The sequence below is a fragment of the Indicator indicator genome, chromosome 1, assembly GCF_027791375.1.
Source record: "Indicator indicator isolate 239-I01 chromosome 1, UM_Iind_1.1, whole genome shotgun sequence".
Taxonomy (NCBI): Eukaryota; Metazoa; Chordata; class Aves; order Piciformes; family Indicatoridae; genus Indicator; species Indicator indicator.
This window is the reverse complement of record NC_072010.1, coordinates 69,599,428-69,623,931: the sequence shown is the minus strand read 5'-3', so window position 1 is coordinate 69,623,931 and position 24,504 is coordinate 69,599,428. Positions and strand designations below refer to the sequence as shown.

At 38.8% G+C, this 24,504-nt stretch overlaps 1 protein-coding gene across 1 annotated transcript; it reads left to right on the top strand.

The window, feature by feature from the left end:
• The first annotated feature begins 112 nt into the window (after window positions 1-112).
• LOC128968111 (interleukin-1 receptor type 1-like) lies at window positions 113-24,331 on the top strand. The gene is made up of 13 exons (XM_054382486.1): window positions 113-133; window positions 4,137-4,193; window positions 4,830-4,928; window positions 6,150-6,216; window positions 7,798-8,032; window positions 10,065-10,254; window positions 11,295-11,469; window positions 12,634-12,699; window positions 16,509-16,629; window positions 20,029-20,174; window positions 21,728-21,871; window positions 22,208-22,372; window positions 23,668-24,331. The coding sequence occupies exons 1-13, from the start codon at window positions 113-115 to the stop codon at window positions 24,042-24,044; spliced, it is 1,863 nt and encodes a 620-aa protein (XP_054238461.1). The 3' UTR covers window positions 24,045-24,331.
• The last annotated feature ends 173 nt before the right edge of the window (window positions 24,332-24,504 follow it).

Below are 24,504 nucleotides of genomic sequence, written 5' to 3'. Positions count from 1 at the left end.
CCCACAACCTCTGCGTGTGGCTGCTGCTTTTCCAGCTTCCATGGCACCAAACAAATTCCTCGGAAGTATTTTTTATTTTGCAGTTGTGTCTGCTTCCTCGTTGTGTGCCGCGATGTGCAAACCTAGGTCGGAAGTATGGTATAACAAATGAAGGCTTGGAGTGCTTGAACGCTTGTACATTTTTTAAAGTACTTGTAACAGGAAGCCGGATAAAACTTGGCATAATTCTTCTTGACCTAGTAAAACACGACAGAAACTATTTATTGCATAAGCGTGATCAAATATGAGCTCTTTTTTAACTGCTTGTATGACTACAAGAGCAAGGCTTTGGGCGAAAGATGTCTGCAGAAATACCACCAGTATTTATATAGCGGGGTGCTGGTCTGACGGTCCCGGACCTGTGCTAGTCGCAGCCGAGATGGTGGTTGGCAGCACCCTGTGGAGCCACAACATGTTGGAGTGAGCTGTCCCATTAAAAGCTACTGAGCTGTATCGAGGTTTCCAGCAGCAGCTCTTAAGTTTGGAGAGTTTTCACCAGGGACTTGACGAAAATGCTGCTGGATGTGTTTTATTTTTGTCGTGCTTGTTTGACTTGAACCATTGCTAAATGAACATGCTCATCTTTCATATAGATTGCAAAATTGCAGTGCTGTAAAAGCTGGAGAAATTGACATAAAACTTTTGCACAAAACCTGGTTTATGATGCAGAATCCTTAATTCTGGTATTTAAAATTAATCCTTAAATGAGAAATACACATTACCATTTTTTGGGTAAGCAAAATTATCATTCCACCTCCCTTCCCACTCCCTCCCTGCTCCCACCCCCTGCCCCTATGACTGATACATTAATTTTTGTAATACTTTGCATCACTGTATTTTTGATACCTACAGTTTTATTTCTATGAGCCCTTCTGTTCCTTTTAAATGGCTCTTAACTGCATTTTTTCAAAATACCAGTGGAAAAGTGGTAATTTACTTTAGACTTAAGAAATATTCTACACTAAAGCATGCATTACTTTATATTAACAGGTATCAGGATTTGAAATGACATAGAAAAGTCTTCAAAAAGCTGACTGCAAAATGAGCTCTCTCCATTTGATGCTGAAAGGAGGTACTGTTTTCCCTTCATTCGAGTACTGATGAGATCACTCCTTTCAAGATGGTTTTGGCATGAGGTGGAAGCGGGTAAATAGGTAGTTTTTCACTGTACTAGAATCAGCCAGTGATGGCCTGTTACTTTTTTCTTTCCCCTTCTGTGTTTTGCTGGAAGTTGGAGCAGTACGTGTAACAAACACTTAGTTCAGATTTAGAACAGTTAATACTTTGTTGCAAAGTTGAAATAGAGTTTATCTCAGGAAGATTTAACCATTGCAGGCTTCTTAGTGAACATACTCTTTTTCTGTATTCTTTGTTTTCTGTTACTTCATTTTGGTGTAGCTTCAACAGAATGTTTTGGAGAATGGGTTTTCCTTAAAATTACTTTTCTGCAGTCCTGCAGCTCACAGACTCAGCTGGAAAGGTGGCATGTAAGGGCTAAAATTTGCGGTCATCACTTCAGTGTCAGAATACCACAGTGGATAACCAGATCTGCTTTTAGAGAGTGCTTTTGTATAGTTTCGTGTGACTCGGTGTTCACACATGCCCTTGTGAAATGGTCACCTTCAATTTGTTTATATATTGAGCATGTTAGGCAGAAAACTTGGGACCTCAGCAAAGTGTAGACTGGAAACAGGGTATAGACTTTTAGAGATTTTATCTTACTTTGCTGTTGTGGTTTAACTGTGGTAGGCAATAGCTTACATCTGTTGACAGCTCACTCTTGTTTACAGGAGTAAGCACATTGAGGAACAATATGTGAGCTATATGAATTGTGGTAGGTTGAATTTTGTCCTGGTTCTACTTTGGAACAAGTGGCCATATATGGTTTGGTTCTCCATTTCCCCACATTGCAATTAAACTGCATTAAAGTTTTACTTAAAAAAATTAATGTGCTTCTTTCATATAGGTATGCCACTAAATTGGGACACTTTATGCTCTTATTTTGTTTGTAGAGATGATAATGAGGTGCTTTTGAATCACATTTTCTGTCTTCTGTATGGCTAAGGTTCTATTGGTTGCCCTTGTTATAAAGAGTCATAGAACTATAGAATGATTTGGGTTGGGAGGCACCTTAAGGATTATCTTGTTCTAACCTCCCTGCCACCTAGACCACATTGCTAAAAGCCACACTAGCCTGGCCTTGAACACTTCCAGGGAGGGGGCATGCACAACCTGTCTGGACAACCTGTTCCAATGCCTCACCAGTAGAGAATCCTGGTATCTAATCTCTATCTACCCGATATACGGTAAACTCTTATAGTTTTAAACCATTACTCCTTGTCCTATTGCTGTACTCCCTGATAAAGAGTCCTGAGCCATTTGTCCTGTGCTTTCCTTTAAAGTACTGAAAGGCCACTGTAAGGTCTTCCTGAAGCCTTTTCTTCTGTAGACTGAAGGATGCCACTTGTTAGTAGTCTTCTCTTGGACACTGAGCACTGACTGCAACTCTGATTGTCCAGCCAATTCCTTGTCCATTAAGTGGTCCATCCGTCAAATCCATGTCTCTCCAATTTAAAGACAAAGATGTCATGCAGGACAGAGTCTGCATAGAGAATGATAATTTTGAAACTGACTTAAATTAGTAGTGATGTGCTGATGTGATGTGCTGTGGATGTTTTCTATCCTGCTTGTCTCATTATGTTGACCTTGCAAAGATCTGTCATGTCCATGTATGAAAAATTTGAGACAGAACATTTGGAGAACACAATTACATGTTTTGCAAAGCTTCCTGAAGGACAGATTTGCGAATTCCACTGCCTGCAGACTAAGGGGCCCAGTATGTCTCTAGATATGTTCTATGACTTTTAAAGCTGGCAGCATGCATAAGGCAAGTAAAAGGGCAAGTTCTATGAAGACAGACATTCTGCAAAGACCAAAATGTCCTAATCTTGAGTTAAGTCTACATGTTTTCTATTTTTGTTTTCAAGATGGCAATTTTAGAAGTTTGAAGGAGCAGTAGTAAGTTATATTTTAACAATGGGAATATAAATATTAGGAAAGTAACTTGGAAATCAGACCTTTTCTGTTTTAATAGCTTGAGCCACAGACCTGATTGGTAGTGTGGGGTTTTGTTTATTTGTTATCTTTTTCCCCTTATTTCATAAAAGACTTCATACACTTTTTTTTCTTTAAGTTTAGCAAATTTTGAGCTGAAAGAGTTTTCAAAACTAAGCATGTAGGCAGTGTCATCAGTGAACTTGGCATTCTCTCTACATAAACAAGATTCTGAGCTTTTGTGGTTTGATCCCAGGGGCATTTCATATTGCTAAGACTGAGACAGAGGGCACTACAAAGCTGAAGTTGTTAGGTAGGTAAATAAGCATTTGGTTTTTAAACAAAGGTTGCTGTTTCTCATTTGTAGATTTTGCGTAGCGTTTCTCTGACTGTTCTGCTTAAGGAAAAATGTAAAAATCTTGTGTGATCATTTGAAACCATACTGACCAGAACAAAAATGCTTCATATACTTTGAGGTATTGCAACTACAAAAGCTAAAGGCTTCTTCTCTTCTTTCTAGAGTTTTTTTAAGCTTTGAAGGGGTGTGTGGGTGTGAATTTTCAAAGAACAGGATGTTTTAAAAGTTGAGCTTTAGCAGGAAGTATTGGAAAGGTACTCCAACTTCCAGTACTAGAGACCAGTCGTGGGTGCAAAATGTAAAGGTTAACCTGGTGGTTAGCTTAGTTATTCATATCTTGCCCTAAATTTAATTATTCCTTGTTTCCTTTTGGTGGTTAAATCTGTCTTAGAAAGTGGCTACTTATGTCTGGTTTTGTTGCTTCTTTGACATGTGTGTAATGTTACCTTGTTTTTGACATAAATTAATTTTCCAAAGGTCTTTGCTAGAATTTTTGATCAATCTTTAAACCAAGTTTTGTTGTTGCTCTTTTGTTTTAAGTAATCTCTTTAATGTGGGCAAAGGGAGGCTCTTGCTTTTGTATTTAGGGTGTTTGTAGAAAATTTGGTTTTGTGTATGTATGCTACTGTTCAAGCCATATGTTTTGTTAAACCCTTTCTGCACTCCCCTTCTTCACTCTTTACAGGTAAATTCTAACTCCAAGAATGATGATCAGCTGATTGGCAAGTTACAGGAAAAATATGTACAAGGCAACTAAATAGGCTATGGTTTCCCTTCCTACTACCTCAACACTTCTGCATTTGAAATGTTTCAAAAGAAGGACCTAGCGTGACTTATTTGTCACTGAAGTGAACTGCATTTTATGTAAAAGTAAGTCAAGGCCATGTGCATTTTTTTCTTTTCAGGGAATACTGTCTCTTTTTCCAGCCATTTCTAGCTGAGTGGAAGACAAATATTAACTAGACCCTGAGCAATGAGTGTTTTGCAATGGAGTGCTATGTGGGAAACCAGATTGCTTCAGAGTGAGGAGAAGCAGTGTGTAAAATAGTTGGGATTTGAAGAAAAGCCAGACAGCTAAGTGCAGACCGCAGGGGCTCTGATGACATCTTGCCAAGAAAAGACAGGGACATCTGAGAGGGAAGAAGGACTTCCTTAAGATTTAGAGGTTTTATGGAAGCCACTTGCTGGCCATGAGGGTGGTGTCTGTCTGTTCAGTCATGCTTTTGTTGGAGAAAGCTGCAAAGAAGATCGGGGTCAGAAGTTGAATGTTTTGGTTTATGTCTGACCACGGCAAATTGTATAAGCTGTGGTTTCCACTTGTTGGACTTCAGACACCAATTTAAGTGTCAGATCATGCTGAAGTTAGTGTGTCTAACAGCGGGACGTGGACAGGTTAGACCAATGGGCCAAGACTCACTGTATGAAGTTCAACAAGGCCAAGTGCCAGGTTCTCCACCTGAGTCACAAGAACCCCATGGTAAGCTACAGATTGGGGGAGGCTGGAAAGCTGTGACTTGGAGAGGGACCTGGAGGTATTGGTTGACAGTTGACTGAATATGAGTCAGCAGTGTGCCCAGGTGGCCAAGAAGGCCAATGGCATCCTGGCTTGTATTAGAAACATGGTGGCCAGCAGGAACAGGGAGGTGATCATCCCTCTGTACTCAGCACTGGTGAGGCCACACCTCAAGTACTGTGTTCACTTCAGGGCCATTCACTACATGAGGGACATTGAGGTTCTGAAGCATGTTCAGAGAAGGACAGCAAGGCTTGTGAAGGGCCTGGAGCACATGGCCTGTGAGGAGCATCTGAGGGAGCTGTGGTTGCTCAATCTATAAAAGAGGAAGCTGAGAGGAGACATCATCACTCTCTACAACCAGCTGAAGGGAGGTTGGAATGAGGAGGAGGCCAGCCTCTTCTCCTTGGTGGCAAGCGACAGGACTAGAGGAAACGGTTTCAAGCTGTGCTGGGGAGGTTCAGGCTGGATACTAGGAAATATTTCTTCACAGAGAGGGAATGGTCTCCCCAGGGCAGTGGTGGAGTTGCTGTCCCTGCAGATGTTAAAGCAGCATGTGGACCTGGCACTTAGGGACATTGTTTAGGATTAACCCTAAAGTGGGTAGAAAGTTGGAGTGGATGATCTTTGAGGTCTTTTCCAGCCAAATGTTTTCTGTGATTCTGTCTTCCTGCAAAGAACTTCAAGCTCACCTGCGCTTAAAAGCAGTACTGCCTCACCTGTACAAGAATAGTTCAAGGAATGAAACCTCATACATCTCTGTGATTGTGTCTCTTGTAAACATGTGGGAAGAAGAGTGGCTTAATCAAGCTTAGTCTCTGAATTCCATAGTATAGCCTAAATTGCTGTATGCTAGCAAAATTTGTCTGTGCTAAAGGATTGGGTTTGGGTTCTTTTGGCTTGACTTTCCTGGCAAAAGAAAATCTCACTTCATGCAAGAGTTATTCCAAGCAAAATTTTGAAAAAAATCATTAGAAAGTTGAAAAACTGAGCAGTCTTCGGTGGAGGCCAGCAATTCCTGTACATGAAATCTTCAAAGCCTGGGGCTTGACTTCCTCAAGATGACTAATACTTCTCCTGATTTTAGTTTGGGGTTTTTTGTTTTTAAAGGAGTAATGCAGGGTGCAGAGGACAGTGCAACTTGAATGCTCTTGCCTTGCTAATGGAAAAATTTCTTCTTTGCAGCAAAAGATGACATCTACGTTTTTGCTTATTGGTCATCTCACTCTGCTGATACCTCTGTTCAGTACTGGTAAGTTAAATGCATTGCTGAAATTACCATTTAAAAAACCCCCAAACCTACAAGAGAAAGTTGTATGTATTTAGTAGGAAAGACTTAACTGAGAATAAACAGTAAATTTGGTGCTTGTCTTTGCTTCAGCATATTGAAGATGTGCTGAATACCTGTTTTTGGACTGAAGTTGCTCTGAGGATGGAATGGATAAATTGACATAAATATGTTTAAGTCTATCCCCGTAAATGTAGGCTACTGAGGCTTTGCTTAGCCTCTCTCTGATTCCTGTGATGAAAACTGGAAGAGATTGGCTTCCTTGACTTACTTAGTTGTTGAATGCCATCTTTAAGATATGTGCTGTAGCTCTAGTCCACAAAGCAATAAGGCTTGGTTTCCATTACCATTAATTAATAGTAGATCTAATTTCTCAGTAAAGTTTAAGATGACATAAATAATGATGCTTGTCCTGCTGCTCTTGACATAAGCAGTGTAGTACTGATGTCTCTGCCTTAGTTTAAGCTCCACAGGGATCTACTTGGAAATCTTTAAATAATGTAGTAGGAGGGTGGTGGGTCTGCAAAGATTATTGAAGACTTTTTGACGTGAAATACATTAGCTTTGTATTAATGCAGTCATTCATCAAGATTTGTAAAGTCAGTTCTGTCAGATGTTTTGCAGTTTCCTAGGAACTGTGTGTGGCACATGTGTGCAAAAGTTAGGAAGCTTTTAAAGTAGTCATATGACCTGTTCTGTTTGTGCTAAACTGGAATTCTCCAAGTAGTTTTTGCTTATGGTTTTGGGTTCTTGATAAATTCTTTCAGTGTCTGTGCTTCTTTCTCTGGTATTTTTTTGGCTGATATTTAAAAAAACCTGCTTGCTAGGCTGTGTGATTATATCTTGTTAACTTGTTATGCGGCCATAATTATTAAAATTGTGTTTATGCATACCTTTGATGCCTTCTGGATAAAGATGACAAATTGCAAATGTAGTAAGGAAATTATACATTATAGTCAAGACTTCTTAATTAAACAATGCTTCTCTCATAATACAAAGGAAATCTGGATGTGTTGGTTCACATCCTTCTCTGGTGTGTTGAAGTCTTGATCTCATTCCATGCTGTTCTGTGCTTCAGGTCAAAAAAACATTTTCTCATAGTCATAATGGGCAGAGTACTGTGAGGAGCCCTGCAGTGCTGCTGTTTGCACCATGCTTTCTGTAGATAGTACCTACAGTAAGAATCTGGTAATTCTGCAAAAGTGCTAGCATGCTCAAATAACAAGGATGCAACAGGTGAGTTGTGAAGCTTATGTTGCCTGGTGAATCCCATGAATTTCCTTATGCCCTGGTTTGCACTGAGGCTATTTGACATACATATGCTTGTAGCTGACTACCTTCATAGAGGGAAGTTGTGGTTTAAGCTTTGGTTTAATCCTCAGTAAGAAGGTGGTAAATAAGCAATATAGCTTGCAGTATTTTAATGGTGAATTGTTACAGATTTTATTTTCTAATACCATATAATTTGGGGTTGATATTAATACTTCTAAACCAAAAGTATACAGACTAAAGGCACTGTTTCTTTTTTTTCTTTTTTTGGTGTAGGAGAAGAATGTGCTATTTGTGATTACTTTGTGCTTGTTGGAGAGCCTACAGCTATTAGTTGCCCAGTAATTACACTGCCAGCGCTTCACTTCGATTACAAACTGACATGGTATAAAAATGGTAGTGCTACACCAGTAACCACAGAGAGAGACTCCAGGATCCATCAGCGAGAGGGCTTGCTTTGGCTTATTCCTGCAACATTGGAAGATTCTGGATCTTATGAATGTGTTGTAAGGTAAGGGAGAGAGGAGGGAAACAACTAGATTGATAATATATTCATGGAACTTGAGTGTATAGAATTTTTTTGTCTACATAGAGAGCTTAGATGAGTTAAAAGCAGTATTTTGACTATGTCCTTTGTTTTTGCAAACTGCCTTTTTTTTTTTTTTTTTTTTTATTATTCCCACACATGGAAGTGGTTCATACAGAACACTTTATGTTAAAGCATGGCAATATTGACAGTCATCTGTGTAGGTGTTTTGTTTGTTTTGTTTGTTTGCTTTGGATGAAGTGAAGGTCATGGGGAAAAGTCTTAGCTGCTTTAGTTTTTCCTGTGTTCAAATTGGTGTTTAATAGTGACAGATCAGAAGAAAACCTTGGTTTCTTCATTGGACATGGTTAAATGGAAGAAAGATCTAAGGGGAGCAAGCTCTGTGTGTTACATATGCAGTATCACAACACACAGACTCAGCAACCTCTTTAGAGCTTAGCAACTTTTTGGGAATCCTTTTAGAAGGTTGAAAATTAACAACCAGACCTTTTTTTTTTATGCTTTACTTTAAAGCGTTACCAAATGTCACTGGTTAAAAATGAGAATGCATGTGAAGAATAAAGCAGTATGCTAGGCATCTTTACGGGCAGTGAAAGTGATGTGTACCCAGTGCTGCTGAAAAGATCTGAGTGCACAGAGAAGAGGAAAGGAATATATTCTTTTCACCTCTTGGGTATTTTTAAAACTGTTGCCCTATTTACAGCTCAAATTAGTGCACTGGATTTCACTAATTCAGATGGTCAAATCTTAATTATAATGGCTGAAATTCACTATGTGCTCGAAAGGAAATTAATTTTGGTAAGGTACACCAAAATTGTTCTTTCTTCATGGTCTTGGAGCGCACTGGCAATAGCCAATGCAGACTTTTCAGGTAGTTTTTAGTAGTGTGTAGTTACATGTTTTGCTGTGCATACAGTACCTCAGTTACGCTGAAGGGGTTTGGTTTGTAAATGTAATAATGTGTATCAGCAAAAACTTCCAGTGTAGGCACAGGTTGCAGACCTGTGTGCCTTCCTGCCTCAGTGTCGATAATGAAGCTAAAACTGGGAGTCAAAACAAATTTAATAGTTTCAAAACTACTCAGTGAAAGAATTTCAATTGTAGTCTTTCCTGCTGTGTTTCTAGTTACTCTAGCTGTATGACATGTCCCTCTGGGCACCTCACATCCCTAGCTTGCGTAGTGTCAACAGGAGACAAAAATCTTGATAAAGTTTAGTTATGTTAACTGTAGGCTATGTTTTGTCACTTAAACCTTAATTAGAGAGCTTGTCAAGGTGCAGTACATAGAAGTTGAAAGGGCTGTCAAACATGCAGCTCACTCGTCTGAAAACTTTTCCCTTAGCATAGTGGTGAGAAATTAAGAGTTGAGGAATGAATTAATAGAAAGTATTCCTTTTACTTATGGTGTAGGCTTCTGTTTTCTGGTGTTATCTCTGCTCTGCAGAGCTACTGTGCCACAGATTGTTGTGAGCTCTTGGTGTGGGCTGTTTTCACATTGTTATTGAGCCTTGATATTTATTAGTCAAAAGCTCTGTCTCTCTTCTGCTAAGAGTTACACTCTGTTCTTCTTTATACACCTGTCGCTGCTGGGATGAACGTGTCTTCTCCTGTTCATTTGGCGCTGAGAGTCTCCCAGTGCAGACATGTTTTGGGTTCCTCTGCACTGCTGTGTGTTGGCAAACAGTGCTGAAAAATGGCAAGGCTAGGTTTGTGGTAGGAGCTCCAGCTTGGAGAAATCCTGGCATCCCCTCTGGTGCTTCCAGAGCAGATCCTACATCTGCTCACAACACAAAATCAGAGCTTGTTCTCATCTCTTGGTCTGAAAAAGGGAATGAGGAGCTGAAGGTAGTATTTAAGAGCTAGGGGGATGTAAGAGGTGTGTTAGAGGCAAAGTGGGTGGAGATGCTGAAGTCCTTCTCTGTAAACATTCTAACCTGCTAGAATCAAGGAAACTCAACTGTTATTGACCTGACTTGTCTGCTGTTCTAATTTACAGGAGCCTTAACCACTCTAACAAGAGAACAATAAATTTAACAGTTTTTAAGAATGACAATGGTTTGTGTTTTAATGGAAAAATGAAGTTTGAACAAAAAGTGACGAGCACAAATACTGGAAAGATTATATGCCCTGATCTAGAACATTTTAAAGATGAAGATAATAATCAGCCTGAAGTACACTGGTATAAGGTATTGTGCACATGTATTTCAGGTATACAAGATGTGAAACAATCCATTTCAAATGTGTTGTGATGCAGCTGTGAAAAGCAGCTTTTGGAAGGAAAGGTTTGTTATCTTTACAGTTTGAGTAAGGCACTTATTAAACTGCTCTTATGCTCTTGGGGAGGTGTAAGGAGGTTGTCCACTTTCGGATTGCAGATTTTTTCAGAATAAAAATTGTGCTTTGGTTTGTGAAAATCTAGTTTATCCTTAGATTAGTTTGTGTAGATAATACATTTTAAAACTTGTATTTAAAAGCTTGTTTCCTTAAATATAAGGCTCTGCATGATTATTTCAGTTTCACTGAATATTAGGCTTATCCTATCTCTTGATCAGTGTGGTATTCTTAGGCCTATTTGCTCTGATTTTTGCCAAAATACTCTGTGACTATGCATGCTAAGAAACGTGTATTTTTGTCTGTGTTAAGGTAAAATTTTAAAGTAGTTCAGCTCTTAATTTTGATGCTGGCGTTAAAGTAGCTACATGGGCCTGTATGTGTAAAGTAACCTTGGTGCTGCACATACAGACCTACTTTTGAGATAAAGAGATTCTGCACTGATTCTATGCTGAGGAAAAGAAGGAGGATTTTCAATGTGTTTGCATTGCCACAGAAATGGTAACACACCTAACAGCACGAGGCACTGTTACAGCAGCTCTCATTCGTTCCCATGAATTATACTCCTAAACTCTGCTACATCTGTAATAACTTCCATTACACTTGAGTCAAATCACTGTCAAGCTATTAAATGAAGGCAGTGAACTACGCCACAGCATTTGAAAACTTAATTGGTTTGACTGCAGTGATTTTTAAAAAGTGCAAACACAGCAAGATTCCATCAGGCTTCACGTTAAGAGTGTAGTGATGCTTGGATAAGAACCCACATTGTGGCTTTCAAAAAAAAAAACCAAACCCAAATATTTGGCACGTATTTTAGTAATCACTGAAGTTCAGTAACTAAGTTATCAGATGATTAGTTTCCTTAAATCACAGGTACTTCTGATATATTTAGGAGTGTAAGTCTGGATTTCTTGGAGACGGGCGACTTCTTTTGGCCGAGGGTCAAAATGCTGTCTTGGTTCGCAACATAACTGTGCAGGACAGAGGAAACTACACCTGTCGTATGGTGTACACATACATGGGAAAACAATACAATGTTTCACGAACCGTCAGTCTGGAGGTTAAAGGTGAGTGCGGTGAGGTTATTCTCTTCTCTTGGCTCTGCTGTAAATGTTTACATTTACACTGTAAATGTAAGAGACTGTAAGCCATTTGGCATGTTACTTTTCAGTTTTATGAAAGAACGTCGAGTTGCAAATTTTCTGTAATTAAATTTTTTTTCCTGAATATACAATTAAAATACATAATGTATGTTGCTACCCTTGAGCATTGCTTCTGAGGGAGAATGTCATGGGGAAGTGAGAAAAGTGGTCTTAGGAATGAGAATTAGAAGTAAGTGGTGGTTATTGGGGTGCATATGTGGGTTGTTTTTTGTTAAAGAATGCACCATTATTTTTTTTTATTATTTTATTTTTTAAAAAAGAAGAGTAATTTTTGCTGAGTTCATCTCAGCAAAACGCCCACTTCTGTCCCTTTTAGTGAACTTGCTCACAGAATTCCCTAGAATCTCAACTGGTGGGAAAGGAGGCACGACAAGCTGTATAAATACCATAAAGTTAATAAATCTTCCTCTGGAGAGGGTTGGCTTACTGTTGGCATTTGGCTATGCTTTTCTGTACACAGGACTCAGAACTGGCTGTCTCACTCTCCTCATACTGTCATTTATTGATGATGACCTGACCAGTGCCATGATAGTAGTTCTATCAGAAAAGCTGCCTGGAGACAGAGGTTTTTTTATTTTATTTTGTTTTGTTTTTTAAGATTAAAATAGAAATTATGACTGTAGGTAGACAGATACAAGAACACTGGGTTGTTGGCAGCAAATCTGTACGCTGCTTGTTTACTTTTTTACTTAAATGTATTCACCGGATGTAGAACGTCATTGATGAAATCCCTCTTTCTCTTCCTTATCTATCTTTCTGACAAATCTAATCACAATTTACGGTTTTGAGTTTCTGGTTTTCTATTACTTTCATTTTGACTGCCAGTAAACTTGAGAATTTTTAAAGTATTTGTAAGGTGAGCGAAAGACTTTTGTTAACTTGGAACCTAAAATAGAATGATTTGGAAAGTGAATTGTATGAGATTTTCTGTTGGGAGTTTGAAACTGGTAGTAAGTATGGCACTACAGTACTACTAAACAATAAAACAAAAACATTGTAAAGCTGTCAGTTGAAGTAAGTTGTGGAACCTTTCTTGCCTGAAGATTTTGTTTGTTTGTTTCTATTTAGAACGACCACAGCAGATAAGACCAGAGTTTATTTATCCAAAGAACAATACAATTGAAGTAGAACTTGGTAAGTAGTAGCTAGTTAAGAAGTCGTTAACTTTCAGTGAAACAAATAAACTCCTGGCCTTTCTGAAACAGCATGTAAACAGTTCCACTGACATCAGCAAGGGAGATAGGCACATAAATCAAGGAGATCTTGAAGACAGAAGATAGAATATAATTCCCGCAAGTAATTCACAGGTGAAATAACTCTTTGCCTAAGATTGGAGTCTCTTGACCAGCAGGGCTGGGTGGGATGCATTTTTATTTTTATTTATTTTTATTTTTTATTATTGCCACCTGTCCTCTGCATCACCTTGAAGTGTTTGTCTTGACATACCCTCAGTATCTTTGGAAATACGGTTACCAATATGTAACACATTAGTTACCAGATGATCAGTTCAGTAGCTTTTCTTCCTCTTGTGTCCCCTGTCCAAATTTGGATTTTATTCCTCATTTTAGGGGATTAAAAGGTTTCTAGTACTGATCTTTTGTGAAATAGTCAGCTGCTAGTTGGTGGATATCCCAGGTTTTGTGTAACTTAGAAATTTCTTAAAAAAGAAATTCTGGTTATAAGGAAGAACTTTTTCCCAGAGAGGACATCCAGGCAGTGCAGCAGGATGCCCAGAGAAGTTGTGTAGTTTGTCCTTGGATGTTTTGGAACTCAACTGGATAAAGCCCTGAGCAGCATGCTCTGACCTCGGAGCTGGCCCTGCTTTGAGCTGTAAAGTCCCTTCCAACCTCAAATATTCTGTGATTCTATGGGCCAAGTATATGGTATGAAAGTCTTTTCCTGAGCAAACCTATACATGTTTTTCTTTTCCTAAAGCAAACCTATCCATCATATATTGGACAGAGTTATGTTCCAATGATGTAGTCCAGAAGAATGAGGTTTTGAACTGCTTGATCTAGGACTGTAATTTTAATTTTTGTTTGTTTTGCACTAAGTGAAAACTGTTTAAACAAAATATTTTATTTAAAAGGGTATTAGCTGATTTTGGAGAAGTGTGATTGGCTGTTCACTAGAATTTCCTAGTACAGAATCTAAGCTGTTTTGTAATCTTTTGAGGAAGGATTATTAGATCATTGGAGAAGGAAAGGTTGTGTTTGAGCTCTGGCAGTGTGTGGGAGCTGAAACCAGAGCAGTGTGGATTTTTCTTATGTATGTCACACCAATGGTAGTCCCACATACAGGACAGCTACTTTTGCTGCTGCTTTTCCTGACATTCTGCTTACAGATACTATGTATATCAGGTGCTCTTTTCACATGCTGATGTTTCATGTTCCTTTTCACATCATGTGAAATATTTTTTCTGGCCCGAATTCTAACTTTAGGTGTATAGTATTAAACTGAAGTGAACAACACTGCAACACTGGTGGGTTTTGTGGTTTTACTTGTTTGACTTGGGTAGGTTTTAGTTAGATTTTTGACTACAATAGTGAATGAGCTTTAATAGAAATTATGTTCTTCCAAAGTCTAGAAGGCTTTATTTTAAACAGTGGGAATGCTGAGAATCTGATACAAACAGTATTACTTTATAGACTTTCTGTTCTGAACTCTTCAGATGGTTGCTTAATTATGTTTGGAAATACTCTGAAATAGCTCAACAGCATCTTCTTTTCTGGAAATTCATTACAATTTCTGGCTTCATTCCAATTGCATGCCTGCAAAACCTTATTTGTGCTCTTCAACTAATAAGAAAATTTGTTCATCAAATTAAACAGTAGTTTAGCATTACATAACCTCAATCTTTGTGTGAAAAATTTACTTTTCCTTTGTAACTGTGGAAAAAAATGAAGCAAAATTATGGTGGGGTTTCCCTGTACTGCATCTCCCACCCATTAAAATATCATGCAAGTCTCTTCCCTAGTTTGACTGGTAATAAGTTACGACTTCCCGTTTAATTCAGAAACGTTCTTACCAATGAAATTGCTACTCAGAATTCATCTCTTGTACATAGGACCTTAAAAGGCTCTTTAATTTATTGAGGACATACTTTAGGATTTTCTTAATCCTTGATAATATTTGATGAGAAAATGGAGAATTGAGCATTTATTAGCTCAGGGGATGCCTGTGCCTCTCAGCCTGTGCAAAGATGTGTTATGGGACAACTTGCTTAGACTCCTTATTTTAGAACAGCATTGCTCTGTAATTGTTATGACTTGGACCCTACATTAATTAAAAGTTGCTGATGTATGATTGGATGCCTCAGACCAGCTAAGATGAGCAAACCTTGACTGCCTTACAGGCATTAGGAAGGGAGTCACATGTGAGAGTAAAAGGAGACACAATGCCTCCACCTTCAAAATGAGTTTATTGAGGCTTCTGAACTACAAATGATTCTCTACTACAGGGGTACCCCTTAAAGGAAGTTGATTAAGTTTTAGCTTTGTTTTTTCTGGTTCGGGTTGTTTTTTTGGGTTTGTGGGGTTTCGGTGTGGTGTTTTGTTTTGCTTTTTTCCTTTTTTAAAGGCACTGCCATTCAAAAGTAGTAGTCTCTGTCTGGCACCTTTAAGGAGATGCTGGAAAAAGAAAACACAGTCTTTGCTCCTATTAAATGCTTGGCTGTGGGGCAGAACCTGGAAACACCTGCATGAATCTGATTGCTTTTTGAATGAAAAATGGCAGGGGAAGGTTGTTTAGAAGCTTAAAAGTGCATGTCTGAATGAATGGAAATGCAGGGCATGGAACACTTGAGGGGCTTTCTTCCCATCAAAGAGCTGTGCAATGCATAAAAAACATCTTTAGAAAAAAATCAGCATTGTGGTGGAAGGGCATGAGGGAAGAGACTTGGGAGTATCTGTGATTTCTGTATATACTACTCTTGTTGAAGTAACTGCTTTGCATATGAGCTAAAGGTTTATTCCATACTTGGTGGAAGCATCTAGATCTGATGTGGTTCTAGGAAAACTAAACACTGAGATCTTTACATAGGTGAATTGAGAGCCCACCTTCTATCAAATCCTAACTTCCATGCGTAAAATGCACAAGGAAAGGACTCCAAGAAAGCTGCTTACCTTCCTGTAAATGGAGCTCTCTGAGGTACATTGGCAATTAATATCTTCTGCAACTTGTCTTGCTTTCTTAATACTGCTGAGGCATTCTATAAGATCTGGACTCCTGGTGGCAAAGGAGATGAGTGTCAGGTGAGCTTGCTCTGGGAGCAGTGTGAGAATATTCAGAAACCATCCCAGTGATCAGTGTTGGCCAAAAGACTCTGATTTGGAACTAAAGATAAACGTTTTTACGAAGAATGGAATTCAGCTGCAGGGTGTAGTTACCTACATGTAGGCATCTGCATATAAGCAAGGGTCCTTAATTCATACTGTTATCAGTGGGGACTCAGTGCAGTTTTCTACACATGGATGTGCTATTTTGGCTGGTCTGGCTACTCTGGCAGTGCAGGTGTCTTGGAGATCAGAAGCTCTGATCTGCCAATTCCATTCAGATGCTTTGGGTGCTGAAGAACATCTCAGGTATCACAGGTACATGAGTACATGCAACTGATTTGAGCCCTGAAGATCTGTCAATGGAATCTGGACAACCTGGCAGTTGATAAGGTCCAGACGTCTACTTTAATGTGAGTAGACGTCAGCAGAACTGAACTCCATTTCTAGCTTAGACATCTGGCTTGCATGTAGACATAAAATTTAGACATCTGCATTAGGATAGAATTTATATCCAGATCAGAGACGCCCAAATGTGGATTATGAATGAATGAATCTTAGTTTCATAAGGTAAGTGGGTTTTTTGATATCCCAGCTCTTCCCCAATCACCTGATCCTGCTTCTGTTACAAGACTCTGAACTGCTCTATTTACTTGTGTTTTTTTGTAGGTTCTCATGTAGTTATGGAATGTAATATATCAAGTGGCATAAATGGCTTGATTCCATTCTGGCAAGTTAATGAGGAGGATGTTGATTATTTTGATAGCACCTATAGGGAAGAGTTTTATGAGTAAGTATCCTTATACAGCAAATTGTAAATGCATTTGTAGGTGAAGTAATCTGCAGTAATTTGCACTGAATCCGCTGTGAAGCTGACTACTAGTCAACTTCTGATTAGAAGTCTGTGTCAAGTACGTTATATTCTTATTGCTTGGTTTAAACAAAACAAACCCCAAATATTTTATTATAAATACACCTGTATCTGATACAAATGCAGTGAAACAGTCATATGTAAGTATTTATATGCTGTTGTGAAACATAATGTTGTAAGGTTTATTAGTGTATTTGTTCTTTTGCAATCTTTTTTGCTAATAAATTAAAGCCAGCCCTTTAATATATGAAGGATAGATAGTTCCAAAGCAAAAAGCAAAAAAATCCCCCAGCTTGTATATATTTCTGAAGTTGGTCCTTTCCAAAGTACAGACACAGCTCCTAATGATTAAGAGCTCAAAGCAGACGGGTTTTCTTACGTTCAGACAAATGAAACACAAATTTAAGATTGTAAAACCAGAAATTCTTCAGAGAGAGCAGTGCCTTTGTTACTCAGTGACTGGTCTGTGCTCTAGCAGAGTGTGGATGTACTGTTTGCTTTCGCATCGCACCGTTCACTGCTGTTAAATACGACCCTTAAAATATAGTGCAAATTAAAAAGAAAAATCTCAGTTGATCAATCCATACTCATACAGAGGCATTGCCATCTCTACCATGAGCCATCATCAGTGCAATGTATGGCTAGAGAGTTAGGTTGCAGACTGTGGAATTTTAGTTCTAGTTTGTCCTCATGTTCCTTTAGGGGAAATGATTACTTTCATTACAGGTCTGCATACTTGGGTATTAGCCTACAAATATTGGGCCCTCAGCCATGAAGTTTCTCAGCTTCACCAGTTAAGACAGAAGTGCAGCTCTGTGTAGCTATGTTTAAAGTTAAAATAGTTTCAGAAGACGTTGCAGTTAACTTGGTGCTGCTATTAAACACATTTTTATGAAAAGCATTTAACAGACTTAAAGCAATTATCTGTTAAGAGTTTTGGCTGTTTGGAAGTAATTGTCTATTTCTAATTGCTACCTTGCCTGATAATTTTCCTATGCTAGAGATGGAAATGTGCAAAATATATCCTGTGGAAGTTCTAATTATGATTAACAGTTCAATACAAGTTATTCAGTATCAGAAAAATGTATCTAATGTATCTAATTACAATTATAATGATCTCAAAAAATTAGTAGCAATTTCTCAGCAATTAAATCTGTGGAGCATTTGCCAGCAGCAAAGTGCACTGTAGGCACAGCCAGGATTATGGACTTGAGGTCTTACACCTACAGGGCAATTCTTCTGCTGGGAGGAAAGTTAAAACTGACTCAAACAAATCTGAGCACAATGAGGTTTGTATTGGTGTGCCATGACAGACGTTGCTGGCAATTATATATATGTATAATAGAAACTCGGTCTTCAAGATGTTCTGCAAAATGAGTTTTCTCCCTTGAGTATAAAAGATGATGTCACTGATACGTAGACTCATATAGAGTAGGATGCCAGTTTTGCTGCCATTCCCACCTTGTAAATCTACCTTAAAGCAGGATAGTATTTAGCAGAAGAACACATTATATACCAAATTTCTTGTGGCAATAGATACCAGACAAAAAGGCAGCATCACTGTGTTTGTTGTCATTTGACACCACAGTCACCCAGCCTTTGTGAATTTTGTTTGTTGTTATTTCCCAAGTTGGTTGTCTCCATTGACCGTGGACAATATGGGCCTGGGGAGTCTGTTAGTGTGCTTGGTAAAGGCTCTGCTTCATCACCAGTATAAAGAACCCTAGAAGGTGTTTTTCTCTCGACACTTTTATTATTATTATTCAGAGGGATGTCATCAGTGGCACAGAGTCTAACTGGGCTCCCCAGTTCAAGAAAGACAGAGAACTGCTGGAGAGAATCCAATGGAGAGCCATGAGGATGATTAGGGGACTTGAGCATCTCCCCTATGAAGAGAAACTGAGATCCCTGGGGCTCTTTAGTCTTGAAAAGACTGAGAGGGGATCTCATCAATGTGTATAAATATCTGAGGGGTGGGTGTCAGGTGGAGGGGGCCAAGCTCCTTTCAGTGGTGCACACTAATAAGACAAGAAACAACAGGTTCAAACTTGTGCATAGAAGATTTCACCTCAACATGAGGAGAAACTTCTTTACAGAGAGGGTGATGGAGCACTGGAACAGGCTGCCCAGGGGGGTTGTGGAGTCTCCTTCTCTGGAGACTTTCAAAACTCACCTGGATGCATTCCTGTGCGGGCTACCCTAAGGGATCCTGCTTTGGCAGAGGGGTTGGACCCGATGATCTCTTGAGGTCCCTTCCAACCTCTAATGTACTGTGATACTAGTTATTACTGGTTTCAATAGTCTTTCATTCACAAAATCATTTTGCTTGTAAAGGTCCTATTGAGATTGTCTAGTTCAACTTCCCTGCTAAAGCACAGTCAGAGTAAGTTGCTGAGGGCTGTGTCCAGCTGGGTTTTGAATATCTCCAGAGGTGGGGACTTCATAACTTCTCTGGCCAACCTGTTTCAGTGTTTTACCACTGTGACAGTAAAAATAGAGTCCAGGTGGGATTTCAGATGGGAAAGTGCTTCAGTTTGTTCTCTTGTCCTGTTAGTGGGCACTACTGAATGGAGCCTAGCTTCCTCTTTTCCGTGCTCTCCCATCAGGTATTTGCACACATTGATAAGATTCACCACCTACCGCATGCCCCTGACCCTTCTCCAGACTGAACAGTCCCTGCTGTCTTGTACAACAGATGCCTCACTCCCTTACTAATTTTTACAGCCCTACACTGGACTTGCTTCAATAAATCCAGAGATCAATTGTCCTGTGGAGCCCAGAACTGGCCCTGGTGCTCCACATGTGACCTCACCAATGCTGAGTAGAGGGGAAGGATGTTCTCACTCGACCTGCTGGCAGTGCTACTCTTAATAAAGTCCAAGGTGCCTGGGGACTGATTATTCTTCCTTGGGTTCAGGATTTGCATTTTTCTTTGAACTTCTGGAGGTTCCTCTCAGCCCATTTAATCTCTCCAGCCAGTCAAGGTTCCTTTGGATGGCAGCATGAACCTCTGATGTATCAGCCATCCCTTTGAGTTTTGTCTATCTGCAAAACTGCTAATGGTCCACTCTGTCCCACCCAGCAAAATAAAACAACAACCAACAACCCAATGTATATGGAAAACTCCAAGTCTCCTCTGGTCATGAAGCGGTGTGCTACAGGGGTGATATTTACTGTGCTTCACTGGCTTCTTAGGTTTATAGAAGTAAAAGAATGAATGTTCTTGTATGTGTGGATAGGTGAATCTATCCCATGTTAAGCACTGATACTTAATTTTCTCTATAGATACTTCCTATTTACCGTTTTTTTTAATGACAGAGTGGGGTTGCCTCATGGACTCACAGTGTCTGGAACAAAATTTAACATTTCAAAAGTGGAAGTGAAGGATTATGCTCATAAATTTTTCTGTCATTTCATATATGGTTCTCAACAGTTTACAGCCTACATCAAATTGGAACGCCCAGGTAAGAGATCTCATCTTGAGTATGCATATTTCACAGTTTGACAGCCCCCTACTTAGAGCTAAACCTCTGTGATAGAACACTGTGCAAAGTAGGCAACGCAGCTCAATACCTTTCTCTGTAATGTTTTTTTAATATATTCTTAGCAAAATTAAAGGAAGTAACACATTTAATTTGCTTTGTCTTTCTCATTCAGTGTTTTAGGAGACATTAATGAAAGACTTCATTTTAATTGAAGCAAATTCTCTGAGTATTCCTCAGTGGAATACTCTGCTTCATTTTATACATTTCTACTTAAGTGTGGATCAGAGGAGATTGTGTGTCTAGAAGAGCAGTGAAAAGACCAGTTCAGTTAAAGCACTTGGGGAAAGTCGTAACTAAGTGTAGAACAGACTGTCAAGAGCATATGACTATATATGTGGATGTGGTTGTCCTGTCCTTCAATAACAACTAATGAGCTCAGGTTACCAGATGAAAGAAAAATACCCAACAGACTATTTGTTAATTTCTCCTACTATATAATGATGATAGTGAAGGAATGAAATAAATTGCTTAGGAAAGCTATCAAGTTTCCATTACTGGTGCATGTGCTGTGTTTACCACCTTCTAGATAAGCTCATGCGTGCTGACTGGGAGCATGCTGCACTTGTTGGAGATCCCCAGTGTTGCGTTTCAGAGACCTCTTGCTGATTAGCATGAAATTTTAGTAGATTAATTTGAAGGTAAAGTTAACTTGAAAAAATCAAATAGAAGGCTGAATAAATTAGTTCTTTTTATTTAAAAGCAGATATACATAAAAGCAAATCACGAGATATTTTAAGTGTCTGTTTTTTTAATGTGGCTGCAGAAGAGCCTCTGGTCTATTGACCTTGTAATTGAGCTGACTTTGTCCACTGTGAGCCAATACTTGAACAAATGCTAGTCTCAAACTTGTTTTTAACTGGCCACATTGTAAACAAAAATATTGACTGAAAGTGGATCTGAGCTCTAGCTTGTTATGTAAGTTCTTCATAAAGATTGTCAGGGCAGGATTTAAAAATCCTTAGAACTTCTGTAATATGCATGAAGTAGAAAATGCAGTTTGTAGATTTGGTGTTCTTAAACACCCTCCATTAAGACAGCAAATAAGTAGGTTCAATGACAGATCTTCAAAGAGGTTAGAGATAATGGAAACCTGGTTGGTCTGTGGAGAAAAGCATGGTCATTACATCACCTCCCTACTCCTGATTTTCTTGCTTTCAGACTGATAAAATTTTGTACAAGAATTCTCACTTTACTGCTCTAGTGGGATAGATGTCAGTATTTTGGTGTTTGGCTGAAGAGTAGTCTCATTTGCCACGCTGCTAATGTAACTTTCTCTGAAAGATAAAAGTAGGCATGTCAAGTAATAGTATTTGCAGAACACACACATGGAAAAACTTTGAGTCCTATTCATTACTTCCTTTATAAAAATAATAATGACTAAAGAATTTTTAATTTCTCTTTTGTCTTTCTTTGGTCCTAGTGTATAACTGTGTTTTGTATGTTTTCTCTCTTCTTATTCCACTCTCCCACAGCTTGGAACATTCAGGGTTACTTAATTGGAGGAGGAGTTTCTTTGGTATTTTTAGTATTTTTTACCCTCTTTATCTACAAGATTTTCAAAGTTGATATTGTGCTTTGGTATCGGGACTCCTGCCATCCTTTCCTGAGTAAAAAAGGTATGTTTGCTTAACTGTTGTAACAAACCTCCACCTTCCCTTGCAAAGCAGTGAGTTAACCCTGTGGAGTGTGTGTGGTCTTCCTTGAGATATTTGAAAGGATAATATGTTTTTAGGATGTTTAGAATTAGTTCAGATAGGGAAGTATATGAGAAATCAGCAGAATTTCAGGAATAGGACCTAAAAGCAGGAATAGGGCCTAAACCAATGATGTAAGTGGGGGGGGGAAATGGAGTTTAGAGATTGTTTGTTTGTTTGGTTGGTTTGTTTGTTTGCTTGATTGCTTTTGTGTCTTTAGAATCTGTTTTTAGATCACTCCTATTGCTTATTCTTTAGTTTCAGATGGGAAGATCTATGATGCTTATGTTCTATATCCAAAGAACAGAGAGAGCTGCTTGTATTCATCAGATATTTTTGCTCTGAAGATACTGCCAGAGGTCTTAGAAAGGCAGTGTGGATATAACCTCTTCATATTTGGGAGGGATGATTTACCAGGAGAAGGTAAGCTATCTGAAGAGTGATGGCTAATGGCAGAAAACTTAGAGAAGTATGTTTTGTGAATGCTGTTAAAAAAGCCCATCGCTTTGAGGTGCAGGGGGGCTGCTCTCCTTTTTTATCTGCTGTGAAAATTGCTGTCAAACCAGTGGGATGGGCCTGAAGACCTTAGATCTTAGATACTGCAGGTGGGGAACAACCATGCAGAGCAACACTAAGTTATCAAGAACAATCAGCTATATCAAAGACCATTTGTCCCTAGTGAAAGTTCTTGCAAACATTGCCTGACTTTCAAGGATTTGAAATCCTTGTGGAGGCTTCTTCTGTGTGTTCATATGTGCATAAAATTAAATTTTTAGCATCTGACAATAAAAATTGCAGGTCTGTCCCAGTTACTGCTTATGTGAGGTGAAATAATGGAAAGTCTTCTGAATCTTTCCTGGTCTTATGACTTTGACAAGATAACGCTGAAACTGAATACATTTGCAGAGTAGGCCTCAAATAGAAGATTTTGTTTAGAAAAAAAAAAAAAAAAGTTGTGAAGGAACCTATGTGGGATGGTTTGTAGATCAGCTTTTTTAGATCTGGAGGCTTTAGGCAGTATTTATAAAGAAAGAGTTTCCTGAGAAGTAGAATCTAAAGTGCTGTTTTATTTTTCCAGGTTGCAAAAAAGGCAATAATCTGTTTTCGGGGTTAGCCCATATGACTTTTGTGTGGTATTTACCATATATTGCTGGTTTAGCATTGTCTGGAATTTCATGGAAGGGAGGATTCTTTGCTTTCTCTTCCACCTACACATGACAAAAATTTGTTACAGCAATAAACAAAACATAGCAGAACAAACTGCTGAAGAAACAATGTTATAGTTTTATCTAGGCCTATGGTTTTGGAACTTGTTTATTTCTTTGAAATTGCACCTAAGATGGTAATAAAATGGCATTCATGAGATAAGTAGGAAATTGTTGGTAGCTCTTCTCTGTTCATGTAAAACAAGAATATAGACATGCAGTCCGATGGGTCAAACTGTGTTGCAAACTGTGCAAACTGTTGCTTTGGACAAATCTTTACTTGGCTAACCCAGTGTAACTGCTTGCATGCTCTTTCCCTGTCCCTTTATGTGAGGTAGAGTGTGTGGGGTGAAATATTAAACAATGAATGAACCTGCAACATTTTGGTAAAAAAACAAAACCCAAAAAACCCCACCAAACCAAACCTCCCCCTCCCCACCTCAAAAAAAAAAAATCCCAAATAACCAAAAAACTTCATACAGCCTTAATTTTGCACTTTTTTTCCTCCCTCAGCTGTGATCAGTACTGCTGATGAAAAAATCTGTCAAAGTAGAAGAGTGATAATTGTTTTGGTTCCGGAGCCCTCCTCTTACAGTATTCTAGAAGATGTATCTGAAAAGCAGCTAGCCATGTATAATGCTCTTATTCAAGATGGCATTAAAGTAATTCTCATTGAACTTGAAAAAATACAAGATTATGCAACCATGCCAGAATCCATCCAATATGTTAAGCAAAAGCATGGGGCTATCCGATGGAAAGGGGACTTCTCAGAAAGGTCTCACTCAGCAAGTACCAGATTCTGGAAGAAAGTGCGCTACCAGATGCCATCCAGAAAAAATGGAACCTCACCAGGATTACATTTGTTACCAAAACACTTCAGTTCTCCCTAAATAACAAAAGAAACATGAACATGACACTGAATGACTGGTTCTGTTCACAGTCAGTGATGGGATTGATGGAAGGTCACACACATCTGTTCTTTGCAGCCAATCTTATCCCTATGTTCTGGGTTGAAGGTACTACGACTTCATCTACAGATGTGAATTGCTTGTTTCTTCTGGCCAGGACAACAGAATGCCTTGAAATGTTGTCAGTGATGACATGGAAGCTGCGTAGGAAGTACAGGAGGCCTTTTCCAAGAATTGCACTATCATTTGGTGGAATTCTTTTGGTATTAAAAATGGAAGAAGAAGAAAAAATAATAAAAACAAACAAACAAACAAAACACAAATGAGAAACCTGAGTCTTTAAAATTAATGGTTGAATATGAAGGAAAATCTATTGATTATAATTTTGATAGTATGTAATGGGCATGGTTGATGCCCATGAATGCTTTTGTTGTTGTTTTTT

What these genes read in the sequence shown, in the direction of transcription:
- LOC128968111 (XM_054382486.1), top strand. Translation starts at nt 113, where the DNA reads ATGTGCAAACCTAGGTCGGAA. An exon ending in TGTGCAAACCTAGGTCGGAA is followed by an intron (nt 134 to 4,136) that starts GTATGGTATAAC and finishes CACTCTTTACAG; the next exon opens with GTAAATTCTAACTCCAAGAA. An exon ending in CATCAAATTGGAACGCCCAG is followed by an intron (nt 20,175 to 21,727) that starts GTAAGAGATCTC and finishes ACTCTCCCACAG; the next exon opens with CTTGGAACATTCAGGGTTAC.